Below are 16,533 nucleotides of genomic sequence, written 5' to 3' on the forward strand. Positions count from 1 at the left end.
CATGGTCTGCATTTGCAGTTTTTCACTAGGCCTCTTCTCTCCGTTCAGATGCTTTCTCATTTTCAGAGAGGAAACACTTTGAGCTCTTTATCCCACTGCACTCTGGTCTGGACAAGCTTTGGGAAAGCTTGTATTTCCTCAAACCCTCGAGGCAGCACATTTCATACCTCCACGTTTTCTACTCCAACTAGAAATCAATACGTGTGTATATATATATATTTTTTTCTCTTTGCCTAAACTTGTCCTGTGTCCTTCCATGTCCCCTGCCAAAAAAAAAAAAAAAAAAAAAAAAAATGTTTCTCTCTGCAGTGTTTCCTATTGTGCAAACAAATGAGAAAAGGGCCATTATGATAATAAAGTAGAGAGGGAGACACTCAAAACAGAAAATAGCCTAAGGCTTGTGAGGATTCTGAAGTTTAGCCCAGATCACTCATGCATACAGACTGTTACAGCCAGAGAACAGGCTACACAAAATATGAACTCCACATCAAAGAGATAGCTAATAAGACACTTGATTTAGAAGGAGGAATTACAAGTTGTCAGTATGGCTTGGGAGAAGGAGGAGAGAAACACAGATCCAAAATCCTGCAGGAAAGAGTTTGTGTAACACAGGCACATTGCTACAACCTTTAGGCTAGAAAGTTCTTTGCTACAAAGAAAGATTATATAGAAAAACAGAAACCTTTATTGTATGTCTTCAGGTAACTTTGTTGCATTTTTTGTTGTTTTTGTTGTTGGTGGTGGTGGTTTTTTGTTTTGGTCTGTTTGTTTTGTTTTGGTTCTAAGAGGCAATGCTGAATACTCATGCCCTATATTAGAAGATATTAAAAATAATTTAATGTTGCCAAATATTCTTTACTAAGGTGAAATGGGGAACCAGAGAGAGCACAGGGAACTAGAGCTATTTCTATACTATGGGAACAAGTTGAATTTGGGACTTGATCTGGCCCTACTTCAAACAGCCAGACAGAAAACTTTTCAAAAAACGCAGTACATCAAGCATTGAGGTTATTGGAAATGTCCTATCTAGGAGAGTTTCACAGACTGGAATGGCATCGGGCCCTTTGGAGAATGGGCAGTAAAGAGATCTCAGCGTTGTACTACAAAAGGGTAAAATATGTACTTCCTGTAAGTGACCCTCAACCTTCCATGTCTCTCCATGTGGCCCTGCCACCAGCAGCATCAGCACCACCTGAGAACTCGGTAGTTTTCAGGTCTTACTTGGACCAGAAAGTCTCCTAATAGATTCAACAGCCTATGACCTGGCATGACATCCTAATGGTGCTGAATGCTTGAGAGAGCTACGGTGATCTTACTCTCCCTCTTCCCACACATCTCTGGTGACCAGTAAACAGCAAAGATGAGAAGTAGTGATGGGAAGAAGCCAGTTCCCTTACTGTGTGACTAAGCCACCAACCAACCTAGAGCCTGGCAAGCCCTGGGCTTCCTGTCCTATGAGACCATACATGACACTTTCTGCTGCTTGTGACTAAAAGCATCCAAATTAGTAGGTCGAATGAGAAGAAACAATTTGATTTTAAAGGTTAAAATTTAGCTGGTTGTTCCTATAAGCCTGTAAAGAGTTTAATGTCACATATGCCTGTGACATAATCAAATGGCGAAGTGTCATAGCAACCATTCAATATGCTTAAGGCAACATTAATGGGAGGGGGTAGGGTAAAACGTAAACCAGATGACTGAACTAAGGTTATGGCTTTTAAGGCCCATATTATGAAGTCAAGCAAAAGCTTGGCTCTTCAAGACTTCTGTGGAGAAGTTTCCCTCAACTCTAACTAGAGATCTTTTTAAAAAATCTTGCAACTATACCTCATTCTTGAAAACTGAAGTGACATTTAGGCCTTTTGTTCTTTATGTGCATGTGTCCCTGAAGCTTTATTTTGTGTTCCAAGCCAAGCTCAGACTCCAGGCCTCTTACATAGCAAGTAAGAATTCCAAAATTATACTGAACCCCTCACCTCTAGCCCAGGCTGTTGGTTTTTTTTTTTTTTTTTTTCTTTTCCTTTCTTTTCTTTTTTGTAAGCAGTGACTACAGTGGCAGATTCAACAGACCTGAAAACTGACGTTGAATGTGTACCTTCTTATTGTCTCATGAGAGTTCTCTTCTGCCAAACATAAAGATAGTTGATTGTGTAGGGTTCATACATCTCCTGGGGCAGATGGAAACCTATAACACCTACATGATGATTCAGTGTCTCCTAGCTTACATGATCAAACCTGGCTCTGTTTGTTTGTTTGTTTTGCAGGAGAGAATACTTGGGATTGAAGCCAATGCCTCATACATTCAAAATAGAGAGATAACTCTACCACTGAGCTATCCCACCAAACTAACTCATTCACACCGTAGAAAAATACAAATAATCTGGAAATGAACAAAAAAAAAGCCAAGACTGGACATTTGATTAAAGCACTTAAGTTTAGAAAAAAATAAAAAATCAATTTCTTCCTGAACAACCCAAACCAGATATTTATTTGCTTAGTGCTTTCCAATAGAGACGATGCAGGTAATTAGACTCACAGGTTGTCAGAAACCTGTGAGGCAAACAGCTGGATTGCATTTTAGATCTCATAAAGCTGTGGCTCACACGGGTGATGCTTACACAGGGTTTCTTCCTGTCCAGTGTAAAAACAGGATGCCCATCTTTGATTTCCTGCATATTTCCATGGTGCCCTGCTAGAGAGCACGCAAGATGCTACCCAGCTTACTGAATTTCCCCAGTGCTCCCTATCCTGTTTTACTCATGTCTGGCCTTATTAATTTTATTATGGACTCATACAACCTTGAGAGGGACTAATTCCAGAATCTAGGACATTTGTCCTAAAGCTCCCTTGATGACAGTCAAGACTAGATTATTTAATTATATAGTCATTGTCTTTCCTGGCTGTTCTTGGTTATTGTTTACAATCTACTTGCTTGTTTGCTTTTTTTTATTTAACCTTCAAATACCATTACTGAGGAACTCGTGCTCCAGGTAGAAGCTTTTCCAAAATCTCTTGGGTTTATCTTCTCAGACTTGGAAAGGGTTGCTAAAATGAGAGTGCGATCTTATGAATAAATTAGCAGAGGCAAGTATTTTAGAGAGATTATTCTATAGGTAATTGAGACATGTTCATCTACATGCTCTATTGAAAAAAATCAACAAAATACATATTTAACATATGTCTAGGATCTAAAAGCCACTCAGTAGCATCAGGAACACTGATTTCATCTTTGCAGCTAAACTGCTGCTCTGAGTCTTTAACATCCTTTTTGTGTACAAAGCAGGGGGACAGGGGTATGAGGGGATTTTTTTTTTTTTTTAATATTGAGACTTCATGGTGGGTTTAGTTTGGACCACATAGAGGGCAGGACAACAGTTCTACCCTTCTGATGTCCCGAAACTTAAACCTACAACTAAAATTCCCAGTTGCCCCTTCCGTTTAATCAGTAACCATCCCTAACAGGAGTAAATAGATATGAATATGTATGTTAGAGCCTTAGTGCAAAGAAACTGCTTAATCATTTCCGTGCATTAGTAAGTATTATGTAATGCTTGGCCTGGGACCGCTGTAGTAGAAAACGGTCAATTAAGAACTTCCCGAGCTGTGAGTCCTCGTTACTGTTCCCCTGGCATTAACAATGATGCTACATTTTCCTAAGTGACACCCGGGCTGTTCTTGAGGAGGTCTGGCAATCCCTGTCAGCTCTGCTTCTAAAAACTGTGCATTGTCAAATGGCCTCCATCAGTAGTTCTCACAGTGGGGTCTCTGCCACTTGGGGACTTGTTAGAAAGGCAAATTTGGGGGCTTCATGCAGCCATTCTGAATGAGTAACTCTGGGGATGAGGTCCAGTAGTCTGTTTTAATTACTCCCTCAGGTGATTCCAGTACCTGCCTACGTTTGTGCACTGACGTGCAAGAAGCAGAAAGCATTCATCTAAAGGCTGTTCTGATGGTGATAAGTGGTCTTTCATCCTAAAGAACACAGTGGGGATGCATAGCAGCATTTAAAACCCTCTCCATCATCCTTAAGTCAAGGAAGAGTTGAACCTCTCTCCAGTAGTTGCCTACTGGCCTAAAACGGAAACCATGGGCGGAAAAAGCATTAGGATCCTAAAAGGATCGTACTTCTTTCCTGTAGGTACCTCTACACATCACACGGGCCACACTTTGAGAGAGAGAGAGAGAGAGAGAGAGAGATAGGGAGGGAGGGAGGGAGAACAGTGCCACATAAGAGCCAGTGTTGTGACTATCACCAGCTATGAAGCCAGCCTTTGTTTCCTGCTTCCAGCCTGGACATTTGGAACAATGCCTCATTGACCAGAGGTTGTCAGGCTTCTTAGCCAGACCAGTAAGATGAAAGATTTTTTTTCTTTTCCCTACAAACTGAATAGAAAATATCATTCTCTTGAAAATGGATCCTCCCCATGGAAATAGTTTCATTAAAAAAATTTTTTAAAGGTGTTAGTTGTGTAACAATTCAAATTCTATAATGATTAAGACATTGTCAAGTTTTGTATTGGAGACAGAAAAAGAAAAGGTTTTACACTATTCGGTTTATTTTTGGAAATTTTTGTTTTACATATATGCAGTTTTGTTTTGGTTTGTTGTTTTGGGTTTTTGTCTGTATGTGTCTGTGCACCACGTGTTTGCCTGGTGCCTTGGGAGAGGAAAACAGGTTAGTAGACCCCCTGAAACTAGAATTACAGATGGCTGTGGGCCACCATTAACAGTACTGAAAATTGAACCCAGGTCTTCTGGAAGAGCAGCCAGTGGTTTTAACCACTGAGCCATCTCTCTAGCCCCCTATTTAAACATTTTAATTTTTTTCATGAGCTACAGAAATGTTCAGTAGTTAGGAGAACATGCCACTCTTCCAGAGGGCATGGGTTTGATTCCCATCATCCATATCAGGTGGCTCATAACCATCTCTTTTTTAGTTCTGGGGACAAGGCAGTTGGTGGTGATCCAATAAATAACTTTAAAAAAAGCAACACCCTGCTTTGCAGATAAGCTGAGTATAGATAATCTCTAACTCCAGTTCTAGGGGATGTGGCCTCTGCTGACATTTGTACTCAACTGGTGTGCCCCCCCCCCCACACACACACACTCACACACACACACACTCACACACACACACACACACAGGTGAGTACATACAGAATTGAAAGTTAGTTGTAAACATGTATATTTGTTGTATAAAGTTAACATGTTTCTATTACAAATTTGCTTTGTTTTCTGCACTGTTTTTATTTATAAAGCTATGGCTGAGCTGAGTGATAAACGTTGTAACACAGATGAAAGTACAGACACTATTAGAAGTGCCACTAACATTTCCAAACAGTTATCCACAGATGCAGTGAAGGTAGAAAATTCAAGCGCTTCTGCTAAGAGGAGGACCCTTGGAGAAGCTGGGCCTTGGAAGTCACAATCAACGAACACAGCAAGAAAAGTAGATATAAAGGTGACTTTCTATGGGACATCGGCAAGTTACAGTAACTATGTTATAATTGCAAATAACAGATGGGTTTGCAAAAGCTTGATTACGTCTTAATGAATTTTTAAAGACTTCCTTTAGTGCAGTTGTGATTTTTCTACCGTGTGGTCTTTAACAGCAATAACACGCTCTTACTCGCCCAGTTAGAAGAATAGTAAACGGTGTGTTTAATATTAATTAAGCTAACAAAGCAGTTTGAGACCTTTTTGCAAACAATCGCTTCACAAATAAAACAATCCATTTTCAAAGATTTATGGGGGGGGGGGCAGTGACGAGGGCCTTTGAGACTTGCCAGCACTAGAACATGTCCAATTTATGTCTCTGTATTTACAGAACACCCTGGAAAAGAAGAGAAACAAAATTCTCCTCTTAGTGATGTTGGGCACTACTGCTGCTCAGCACAGACCCCGTAGACCATCTTTTTCATGCTTCTGTGACATAGAAGCTTGGGTATTACAGTGCAAGATGTTTTAAATTCTGTAACCCCATCCAAGGCAGCCTTTTCTTGGAAACCAACAGAAGTTAGGCTTTTGGGAACCCCACTGGCAAAAGTCCATTTCAAGTATAAACTCTCACAGTCTTGCATTTTGGTAAAAAATAAAATAAAATTGCAGATTATTTGAATTGCAATTGACGTTGATGATTTTGCTGATGTTTCTCCACCCTGTGCCATGTGCCACCAATGTATTCTGGGTCTGACTCAAAGGAGTTTGAGTCAAGGAAAGCATTTAGACTATATTAGGTTTAGTGGCATATATAAACATATTTGCAGGCAGTGTTTGTATGGCTACATTATTGCTAACGACCCTGGTGCAGAAATGACAACAAGAATATTCTAACTACCTGAACTAAATCAGGGAGCTCAGAAATGTTGCTATATATGCATTTCATATTAGTATGTGCATACTGGCTGAGACACGGAGCCAGAAACCAGTCTATGGTTCTTTCAAGACTTACTTTAGAAACTAATATAAATTAACCAGGACCAGGAAATGTAGTGAGAATTCTGGAATGTGTTAAAAAAAAAAAACACAGAAATATTATTAAGAATGTGCTTTCATTTTAATCCCAGGTGTAGACATGTGGGGCAGCTTCGGTCCACAGCAGCTGACTATGATTTGCCTCATGCTCTAGCAGAAGCATGGTTTTGGCAGCTTCAGATAGTTTGTGTGATTGTGACATTTGGAATTCTGGGACCTTTTCAGAGGGTACAATACAAGGGGCAAGGTGGGTGGTTGGTGGTCATTCACAGGGGTTGGGCTGTGGTCTGTTAGTCCTCCTGCTCAAAGAAGAAACAAAAGGAAAAGGTTCAGGAAATTTCCTAACTCCTCCTTTTGTTTCTCTAGTATCTAGTGTTGAGAGGTTGAACTGGGGACAAAGACCAGCTACGAGAGAATGTTTGCATTCCTGTTCTCCTGTGCTGTCCTGAGGGGGTGATTAAGGATCCCAGACACCCAAAGGTAGGGACAAATCATCTTAGGATACCTCCGCTAATTAATATCCTCTACATTTTGTGATACTTGTGGTATTTGTCATTCAATTTTGCAACTGTCGCATTTTAAATATTTAACTGCAATCATTGTGATATTTATGGCTCCTGGCGTTTAATGTGTTGGTTTCAGGGGCTAATGATGCCTGGCTGGATTGCAGCTGGTAAGACATTACTTCTGAGCCTATCTGCGGGGTGATCTGAGAACAGAGCATTTGCATCCCTGGGCTCAGTGTCTGCAGCTGCATGCTTCATCCTCATGCACTTAATCAATATAAATGTCTTGATTTTAAAAAGTGTTTCTACCAGAAGTTACCATAGTTCTCGTTCTAACCATTATAATTTTTATTTATTTTATGAGTATTGGTGTTTTGCCTGCATATTGATTTGCATACCACATGCAAGTTACATGTGGGTGCTGGGACTTGTAACTGGGTCATCTGGAAGAGCAGCTAGCACTTCTAACCACTAAGCCACCTCCTCTGTCCTGTTATCTTTAGTAAACTTAAGAACATCTAATTGCAAGGAAAAAGTGAAAGGAAGGCCCAGAGGAAGGAGAGAGAGGGACCATCAGTGTGGGGGGGAAGGGTGTCTCTGTCTCATATGGAGAGCTTTGTCAACAGATCTGAAAACAAAATCTTACTGCTACTATTTATGACCCATGTACCCAGTTATTTTACCTCCCTAAATGGCATTCCTCTTAGCCATAAGATAAGGATGCCACGACAAACCTTGCAGTGTTGTGAGGATTAACCGAGGGTAGATCTAAAGGACCTTGCCAAGTACTTCACACAGGTAAGAAAGACACTTGAATAAAAACCTTAAGCTCCTTCTTCTAAAATGGACACTCTCGTTGTCTTTCCCAAGCCATATTTCCCATGAGGATGAACAAGCTAATAATAATAATTTCAGCATTTTCACAGCAAAATGTCGAGCAGTACAACATATGTAGGGAACTCATTCCTTTTTCTGTCAAGACACAGAACTGTCTGTACAAGGTGTGAGATTGTGCCATCTTCTGTTCTGAACAGAAGCTGGCAAAGTGTCTCGCGTGAGCTGTCAAAGGAGTAAAATTGGGTAGCAAGCCTCTATATTTGGGATCCTGAAGGTCTCCCAGAGAATCCTGTATCAAAAAGCACCAACCCTCTGGTGTCCTTGAAAGAAGATGGAATCATCTGGAAGAAGGATCTAGTGAAAGAAAGGTCACTAGGGACATTCCCTCAAAGCTGATGTTTCAACCACAACCCCTCTTCCTCTGTTTCCCAGACAATGAACTCAGTGGTTTCCTTTGCCTACTGCTTCACCATGGTGCCCTACCTTGCCCCCATACCCCCTACCCCCTGGATAAGTGAACCAACTGAGGACTGAAGTCTTCTCTTGTGTTTTATCACCAAATCTGATAAACACACAACTTAGGGGTCTGCATGAATGTACAAGGGTTTGTTGTTGTGTTCCTATATTTCAGAGACATAATAACAGTCCAGGCAGTCACCTATTTACTTTGTGTTTTGAAGGCAGCTGGGTACAGTCAATGGGGAAAATTCACAAGCAAATGGCAGGGATACTAAGAGCTCAGATGTCCAGGTGTCTCCAAAGTAGAGGTACACAGCTGGGAAGATGTGTGCAATAGAGACAGATCGTGATCTTTATAGGAGTTTCCATTGAAGAACAGAACGCTAACAGTGTTCAAATTCGGGGAGGGAAGACTAAAATTACTAAGAGGCTTTGCATTGGGGAGGGGCACTTAATGTTTAAAATGTCACAAAAGAACCTGAAATTCCTAAGGCTCTTCTCTATCCACGACTGTGTAAGTACACATGGTTATTTATCCTTAGACGGGAGGGGGCTATAAAAGCTACAGGGCTGCAGATAGAAGTATTCAGTGGTCCATTAGGCTCAGGAAAGCTAGTCCTTGGTACATAAGCTTTTCACCTGAGGTCACTACTAGACGTGGTTATATTTCCTCTCTGGATGGAGGATTTGCACACTGCCAGGACCTCTCAAGTCATTTGTTTCTGGCTTTCTTGGCCTTAGACTTCAGAGTAGCATTGCTCATTCTACAAAATTTTTACAAACAGCTAAATGAAATTAAAAAAAACAAGAATAAAACCTAATCCATCTGTATTTTTCATCTTTCCATTGCCCACTGTCTAGAATCTTATGGCTAGAATGGGCCAAATAAGTCATTCAGTATTCTCTTTCTGGATCAGAAACCATTGTTACAATGATCTTTGTTCAAAGAGGGACATGTAACTGTGTATTCTGTAAATGGCTCGTTACTTTCTCTGTTGTCTGACTTTACTATCACATCACAACTACCCTTCTCTTTCTGCCCACGAGTCATGCTTAATTTTTTTCTGTAACCTTCAAGAAGCATCCCTGGCTTTCTTCACAAACTAGCCCTATGAATCGTATGAAGCACACACACACAAACACAGATGAAGACATCCACATTCTACCTCTTCCTCACTGAGCCAAACAACCAGGATTCTTTTAAGCACTTCCATCTCAGGATAGAATTCATGACACCCTTTACCCCATTCATTCATTTCCATCAGCCTGTATTCAGCGCCCCACATCTGACAAGCCTGTTGCTAATTGTCTAGGACCTGTTGGTATTAAATAGCTCCATAAACTGATGGAATTGCTCAGGGAGATACAGCAAAGAAAAATTGCAAGGTTTCTTTAGAGCATATATTAGAAAGGACTGAGGGGGAGGATCCTGCCTAGGGGCTGGAAATACAGCACAGTGAAGAGTACTTGCACAGCAGGGAAAGCAGCCCAGGAGAAGGAGATGCATAAGGAAGAGCACCCTCAGGTTTTAGATACCCAGCTTTCTAAAGTTCAAATTCAATTCAAATACTTAACATCTCAACTTTGAAGTATGCTTTCTCTAAAAAAACAAAGAAGGGAGAAAAAGTTACAGCATCTGTCAGGTTAGAGATGCAGCTCAGAGGTAGAGTACTTGCCTCACATGTGCAAGGGCTTGGGTTCAAGTCTCAGCAGTATTGTTTTTAAAAGGCAAATAACTAAGGAGGGATAGAAATTGCTTTAAAAGGGGCTGGAGAGATGGTTTGGTGTTTAAGAGCACTGACTGCTCCTCCAAAGGTTCTGAGTTTAAATTCCAGCAACCACATGGTGGCTCACAACCATCTATAATGGGATTTGATGCCCTCTTCTGGTGTGTCTGAATACAGCTACGGAGTACTCACACACATAAAATAAATATTTAAAAGAGAAATAAATTGCTTTTAAAAAACAAACAGAAACAAACAAACAAACGAACAAAAAACCATGGATCCTGTTTGACTGAGGCACATTCTCTTAAACCATTGGGGACAAACTTTACACCAGCCTCCAAACCAAAATCTGATTGTAGTCTGTAATTAAAATGTAGTTTTAATTATGCTATATCACTCAGCTCCAAAGAGGACTTTTCATATTGCAAGTAGATTCAGATTTGATGTTAAACAGACACAACTGATCTGGTCAGTTCTTAATGCTATTTCTTATGCAGGAAGAAAAATGTCTTCTGTGTGAGTGCAAAGGCTCTGCTGGCTGAGATCATTTCAAAATCTCGTCTGTGAAATTAGTCAGCCTGTGCTTTCTGGTCCCTCCTCTTATCTTCCCCTTGCCAGGGATCCATGGAAGGAGAGATTTCAGCTGATGAGACTGCTAAAGAGAAAAAGCACAAGTTGACAGCCAAGTCTCAAAACCCAGCTCTTCTCTACCTTAGCCTAGTGTCACTATTACTGCCACATGGTCTGCTCCGCATGACAGCATCCTACCCATGCAGTGTACCTGACTCTACACTGTCTCCGATAGTGATGAAGTACCTGTCATTCATTCACCCACATAAATTGTCTCATTTATGCCAGATATGTGTCTGGTACTGGTACCTAAACAACTATAAAGAATCATGTCCCTTCATTGGGGTGAAGTAAGAGTTCATGTAGAAAGAAATTCTGAATGGTATAGAGTGGGGATTTCAGCAGTACGTGTGGATATGGGGCAGGAACTGGGAGGCTCTTATTGCAATGATTCAGTGAGGAAAGGTTGTGTGAGAGGATGGTGGCAAATTGAATAATTGTTTGAGAACTGGCTAGTGTTACTTAGCACCTTGGGAACCTTCTGATGGGTGACACAGGCATATAGAAGTCTGAAGAAAAAAAGCAGTGTTGCTTGACTGCCTTCCTCTGCGTTTTGCTGGTGTGTCTCTGTGTTACTGCAGTTACCGCCAGACTCCAAATTCTACTGTCTTCCAAAATGAACTCAAAATAAATAACCATAAATCTTCCAGATCTTTAGATCCAGGATGAGAATACTGAAAGCATTCAGCTTTGTGGACTGAACAGCTATGAGGTTTGTAGCTTCTAGCATGTAGATGTCTGTTGTTGTATTACCCAGCATTCCTTGGGAGCCATTTCAATACCTCTCTCTCTCTCTCTCTCTCTCTCTCTCTCTCTCTCTCTCTCTGTCTCTCTCTCTCTCTATGTGTGTGTATGTGTTTACATGTCATCAGTTCTTCCTCTCTAAAGAATGAGATCTCTTAAAATGCTTGGGAAATGGGGGTAAGGAGAAGAAAGGCAGATACCAAGATGATGCCAAGGTTTTGTGGTCTGAGCTTTTAGGTTGATGGATAGAGAAACTGGAAGAGAAATTGCTTTAGTGGGTGGAGTTGGAGAGTTCTCCCTGAACACAGTCAATTTGCCATGCTTACAAGACATCCAGATAGAGACACTAAATAGGTACCTGAACATACAGGGCTGCAGTGTACTCTCAGTAAGCATTTGAGAGTGACTGGCTTAGAAGTCATTAGCTGAAGTTACGGGACTAGCAGACCCCATCTAGCAAAAAACGAGAACAGACTTTCCAAATGAGCTCACACACTGGCTCCTTACATCCTTACATAATGTCGCTGCCAAGTCTACCACCCTCAAAAGCAGTGGAGAGCTCGAGGTTCCCACAGGTCACTCTAGGCTGCAGCCAAGGAACAGCTTACCAAGTGATAGAACAAACTTTCCCTTCCCTATTCAGTGTCCTACTTGGTCACCTGAGCTACAGAACAGCTGGTCTCTAGGACTCAGAAGAGTGTTACCTACAAGTCACATTCATTCCCCTGACTAGCTGGACACTGATATCTGAACTGCACCATGACTGTTGCTCTAAGCCAAGATAGAGGAACTGCAACCATACCCAAGAAGACTTACCAAATTCACCCGAGGTCCACTGAGGCTTGGGCTCCCTGCTCCTACTGCACCATCTCATTTTGATAATCATGAGTCTTTCCAATCTAGCATCTTCACATACTCATGACTTTGACCTTCTATCTGTGTAGAGACTCGGATTTCTGAAGTGTTTTCTGCTAGAGATCTGGGAGCTCAAAGGATGAGAAGCAGATGGTATGTCTGGGATACCACATCCCTGTTGGTACTTAAGAGCAAAGACATTGTCGTGCCCCAACAGACACATCATCGCTTTTGGTGAAACCTACCACATAAACCAAGTCCTGAGTCAAAACCAGTCTCTATGGCACCAAGGACAAGGGGGAGAACATTGAGGAGACACTTCAAAGAAGCATTTGTGGATAAGAAAAACAATGACCATGACTTAGACCATGGCATGGTGGGAGATGCCTACTCAAGAACTGGGTAAAAGTGATATATGTCACAGACATTCCAGTACATATCATCTGTCTGCAGGACAGGTATCTCCCACACCAGCCTTTGCCATGTTGCAAATCGAGTCAGAGAGTCAACAGCATACGAGGCAAGGTCACTTGTGCACATGTATCTCGACATGGAAGCAAATAGTGACTGTGCTGAGTATGGTGGCAACATGCAGAGCACAGGCTACCTTAGAAAAGAGAGGTCTCTGCTGCATCTCCAGCAGAACTGGAGGAAGGTGCTCATCTCAGCCCAGAGAGGAGTGCGTTCCAATGCACAGAGGAGCAGAAGCAGATGATGTCTCTGGGATCCCACAGCCCAGTTGGTACTGAAGGGTGAAGACACTGGGGTGCAGACATTACATTCAATAACAATGGACTATTCAGAATTGAGGGAGTTAGTTGTCTGACCTTTTAATTCCTACCCCACCCCCATCTTCATTCAGGAGACGCCTCAACTGGCTTCCAAGGAAGCTTTAAATACTTCCCTTTTGGTTGGTTGGGTGTCATCCCTAAGGCCTTGTGTGAGCCATACTCCCAGCCCTGAATACCTCTGTTGCAAGCCGATTTTTTCTTCTTAAAAATCAAGGGGAGTATGGCAGACAAGATAAAGCTTGAAAACCCAGGTTTTTACATTTTAACCCCATCCCCTTTATATTTTCTAGCTGGGTAGCTCCCAGGAGAATGCGCATCCTCTGAACATCTCTGTCCCCTTAGCTTTCTGTTGCAGATCTGGTTTACAGGGATGTAAGGACTAGAGGCAATAGCCGTTTGAGCGTGGACATCATTAGGCTTCTCTATGACCTTTCGCTTTTCCAAGTTTAACCAGGCTGACCCAATTTCTCTAATTTTGTTAGACTGCTGAACAGCTAGCTGTAATTGGCTTTCAAAAGGAATCAAATGCAGTATTTTTCCAACAACATAGAAAGTTAGTAACACCATAATGCTTTCAGTTGTTCCCAGCTACTCCACATGGTTGTAAACTGGGGAGGTGACCACCCACCCATCCGAGTCTTGTGTCCCCATCCTGAGTCTTATTGCTCTTCCAGAGGCATGATTTTGTAGTGCTTTCAGAATAAACTTTCAGCATCTAGGAGTAGTGATATATTTCAATAATCCCAGCACTTGGGAAGTAGAGGCAGGGGAATGACGAATTCAAAGACAGGCTTGGCCATCTTGGGCTATGTTGAGACCATGTCTCAAAACAAACAAACAAACAAAAACCCAAACAACAACAACAAAGTACTGCCTGGGAAGCTGGCTCAGTGGGAAATACACTTGCTGTACGTGTTAGTAATGCATCCTGGTGCCCAGCACCCATCATCCTTGCTGTATGTGTTAGAAATACTGCATCCTGGTGCTCAGCACTCACGTGAAAAGCCGGGGTCAGCAGCACACACCTGTGAGGCCAGCACTGGTGTGCAGAGAGAGACATCCTGAGGGCTTGCTGCCCAGCCAACCTGGTCACAGCATCTAGCTTCAGTTTTAGTAAGACTATCTCAAAAGTATAATATGGAGAAGAAACTAAGACAAGACAACTTGCTCTCAACCACTAGCTTCTATGTCCATCCCATGGGCACCCACACACAGCACCCACACACATGCTTGTTTGTGCATACATCACACACCCTCTTCATACAGCACACATACACACGCTTATGTGTGCAAACACCACATACCCTCTTCAAACACACAGCACACATACACATGCTTGTATGTGTATACACCACACACTCTCTTTATACACACAGCGAGCACACACACACACACACACACACACACAGATAACGTAATAAATAATTAAACAATAAAACAAACCTCAAGGGGGAAAAAGAGCCCACAGGATTGTTTAAGCAACATAGCCACCTCTCTCTCTCTCCACACACATTGCTCAGAAGGGGGAAGAAATCCACGTCCCACCCCCCACAGTCATGCTGTCAGTCACTCTCTCCCCCTCCCCCATGGAAAAAGCCTGTGACATTGCTACTGAGGTAGACAAAGACCCTGGGTACCACCATGCGCTTCTCCCATTTTCTACTGAAAATCCCAGGCATGCTGAGAGGAGAGCAGAAATGTTTCTGAGGGTGAGGTAAGCGGGGTACACAAGCTCCCTTAATTTGGAGAGCCTGAGTCTCTAGCACTAGTCAAAATTACAAGAGTAGATGCCGAGAAGCAGTTTCCTGTACTATCCTAATAATGACGATCTTTCGCGTTTTTGTTGTTTGTTTGAAATGAGGCAAGAGCTCTGGGGGAAAGGGGTCACCAAAGGGTTTTCCTTCTGCTTCCATTTCTGGGAGGCATCTTACTGATGGGTCATTTTCCAGCACAGAGGAAAACCAGCAGGACACTGGCCATACCTGCTGCCTGGTTCTAGAGTGAGCACGAGGCACAGTGCCCGTGGCTGCTGGTCACCTTCAGTGTGGGGACAGACCTGTCCTTCACAGTTCTAGTCCATTGTCATACATCTAAATGAACTCCTGGATTTAAACGGGCCACAGTGTCATCTCTCTGATCCAGTGCGGGTCTGAAAGCAGTTCTTAGGTGTCAGTGTATAATGTTATCGGTGTAATGAACTCACATGTTTTTAAGTGAAAATAACCAGACATTTTAAACAGGTCTTTAAAAAGTGCTTATCCACCCACACGCTGGAGTCTCCTGTGGGAAACCGTAGCTTTCGATTGGCTAAAAGGACTAATCGTCATTGTGCTCTGTTCCCTGCATATAAGAATTATCTATTATATCTAAGTGATCTCATCAGCCCACTAATGATCTGATTATGGCCATGCAGATAATCTTCATTTTGCAAGTCCTGGTAACAACGACATACTCCCAGAAGCATGCAGGAAAACAAGTATGTTTCTAGATAGTGCTACTTCTCCAATTGAGCTATGAAGGGTTTCGAAAATTTGTCTTTGAAACACTGAAAAAAAAATATCCAAGTATCAAAAGAATAGCATCGGCAGTATGGAAGTTTCATTGAGATAACGGAAGAATGCAAAAGAAGTGTTTTCTCCCCAGAACTTTTGCTTCAGCTGAGGATCCAAATGCCCCACAGTCAACTAAACCCTCCCAAGCCGCAGGCTCCGGATTGCCAAGCACCAGTAGCTACAAGCTAGATCCGACCTATGCTTATGAACAGCAGTAAACCAGCAGAGAAACATTCCCCAAGCTTCGACAAGCCACACCCAGAAATAAGCACCAGTTATTTTTAAAGTTAGCGCAAACAAAATACTACCTGTTCTTCGGCCCTTGGGTTTCTCGGCGTTGAGAAATATTTCCGAATCGAGTGGAGAGGATACTTTTTCCAGAAAGAAAATCTGGACGGAGGCAGTAAGTTCTCCATACTGAGGGTCCTTGTCTGCCCCTCCCTGAGAGCAACCAAATGCAACCTAGAAACCTGGCCTATCCTTAGCCGCTCCTTTGAAGTTCCACCACAAACAGAGCAGGTGTCTTCCAGCTCCCTCTTTGAGTTTGAGTTCCTGGAGACAGCTGAGTGTGGCCGATCATCTAGAAACCTCCAGAAAAGCAATGCCCTGGGGCCAGAGACAGAAAGAAGTTCTGGGCTGGCCGGAGGAATGTAAACAGCCCGGCGGCAACCGCGGGATATGACTGACTGTCCTATTTTGAGCAGCAGGGCTCAGTTGCAAGCTATGTTAATATTAGCTAGCTGGTGACTTTCCATACCCACAGACTCTCGTGAGGTTTAATTTTAATTCTTCTGACAGTATTTCTGGGGTTTCTCTCTCTTTTTTTAAGGAGGGCATGACACACAGGTTTCCCAGTTTCCTCTGAGCTTTCTTGTCATGACCAACACACGCTAACAACCTTCAACTGTGCTTCAGCTAAAAGGGTGTCAATCCACTCAGCCTTGAGAAACACTGTTTT

General features: G+C 42.3%; 1 protein-coding gene across 2 annotated transcripts in view; it reads right to left on the reverse strand.

Annotated features, from left to right (window-relative positions):
* Window positions 1-15,991, reverse strand: part of ATP2C1 (ATPase secretory pathway Ca2+ transporting 1) — a gene marked incomplete at its 5' end in the record, with an annotated part of 103,159 nt that extends 87,168 nt beyond the window's left edge. For both annotated transcript variants that reach the window (XM_080934737.1, XM_080934738.1), the window contains one exon: window positions 15,884-15,991. In XM_080934737.1, coding sequence (XP_080790863.1) covers window positions 15,884-15,991 — 108 coding nt within the window. The remainder of the gene's footprint in view (window positions 1-15,883) is intronic.
* Window positions 15,992-16,533: the final 542 nt, after the last annotated feature.

Source organism: Micromys minutus, assembly GCF_963924665.1.
Source record: "Micromys minutus genome assembly, chromosome: 21".
Classification (NCBI taxonomy): domain Eukaryota; kingdom Metazoa; phylum Chordata; class Mammalia; order Rodentia; family Muridae; genus Micromys; species Micromys minutus.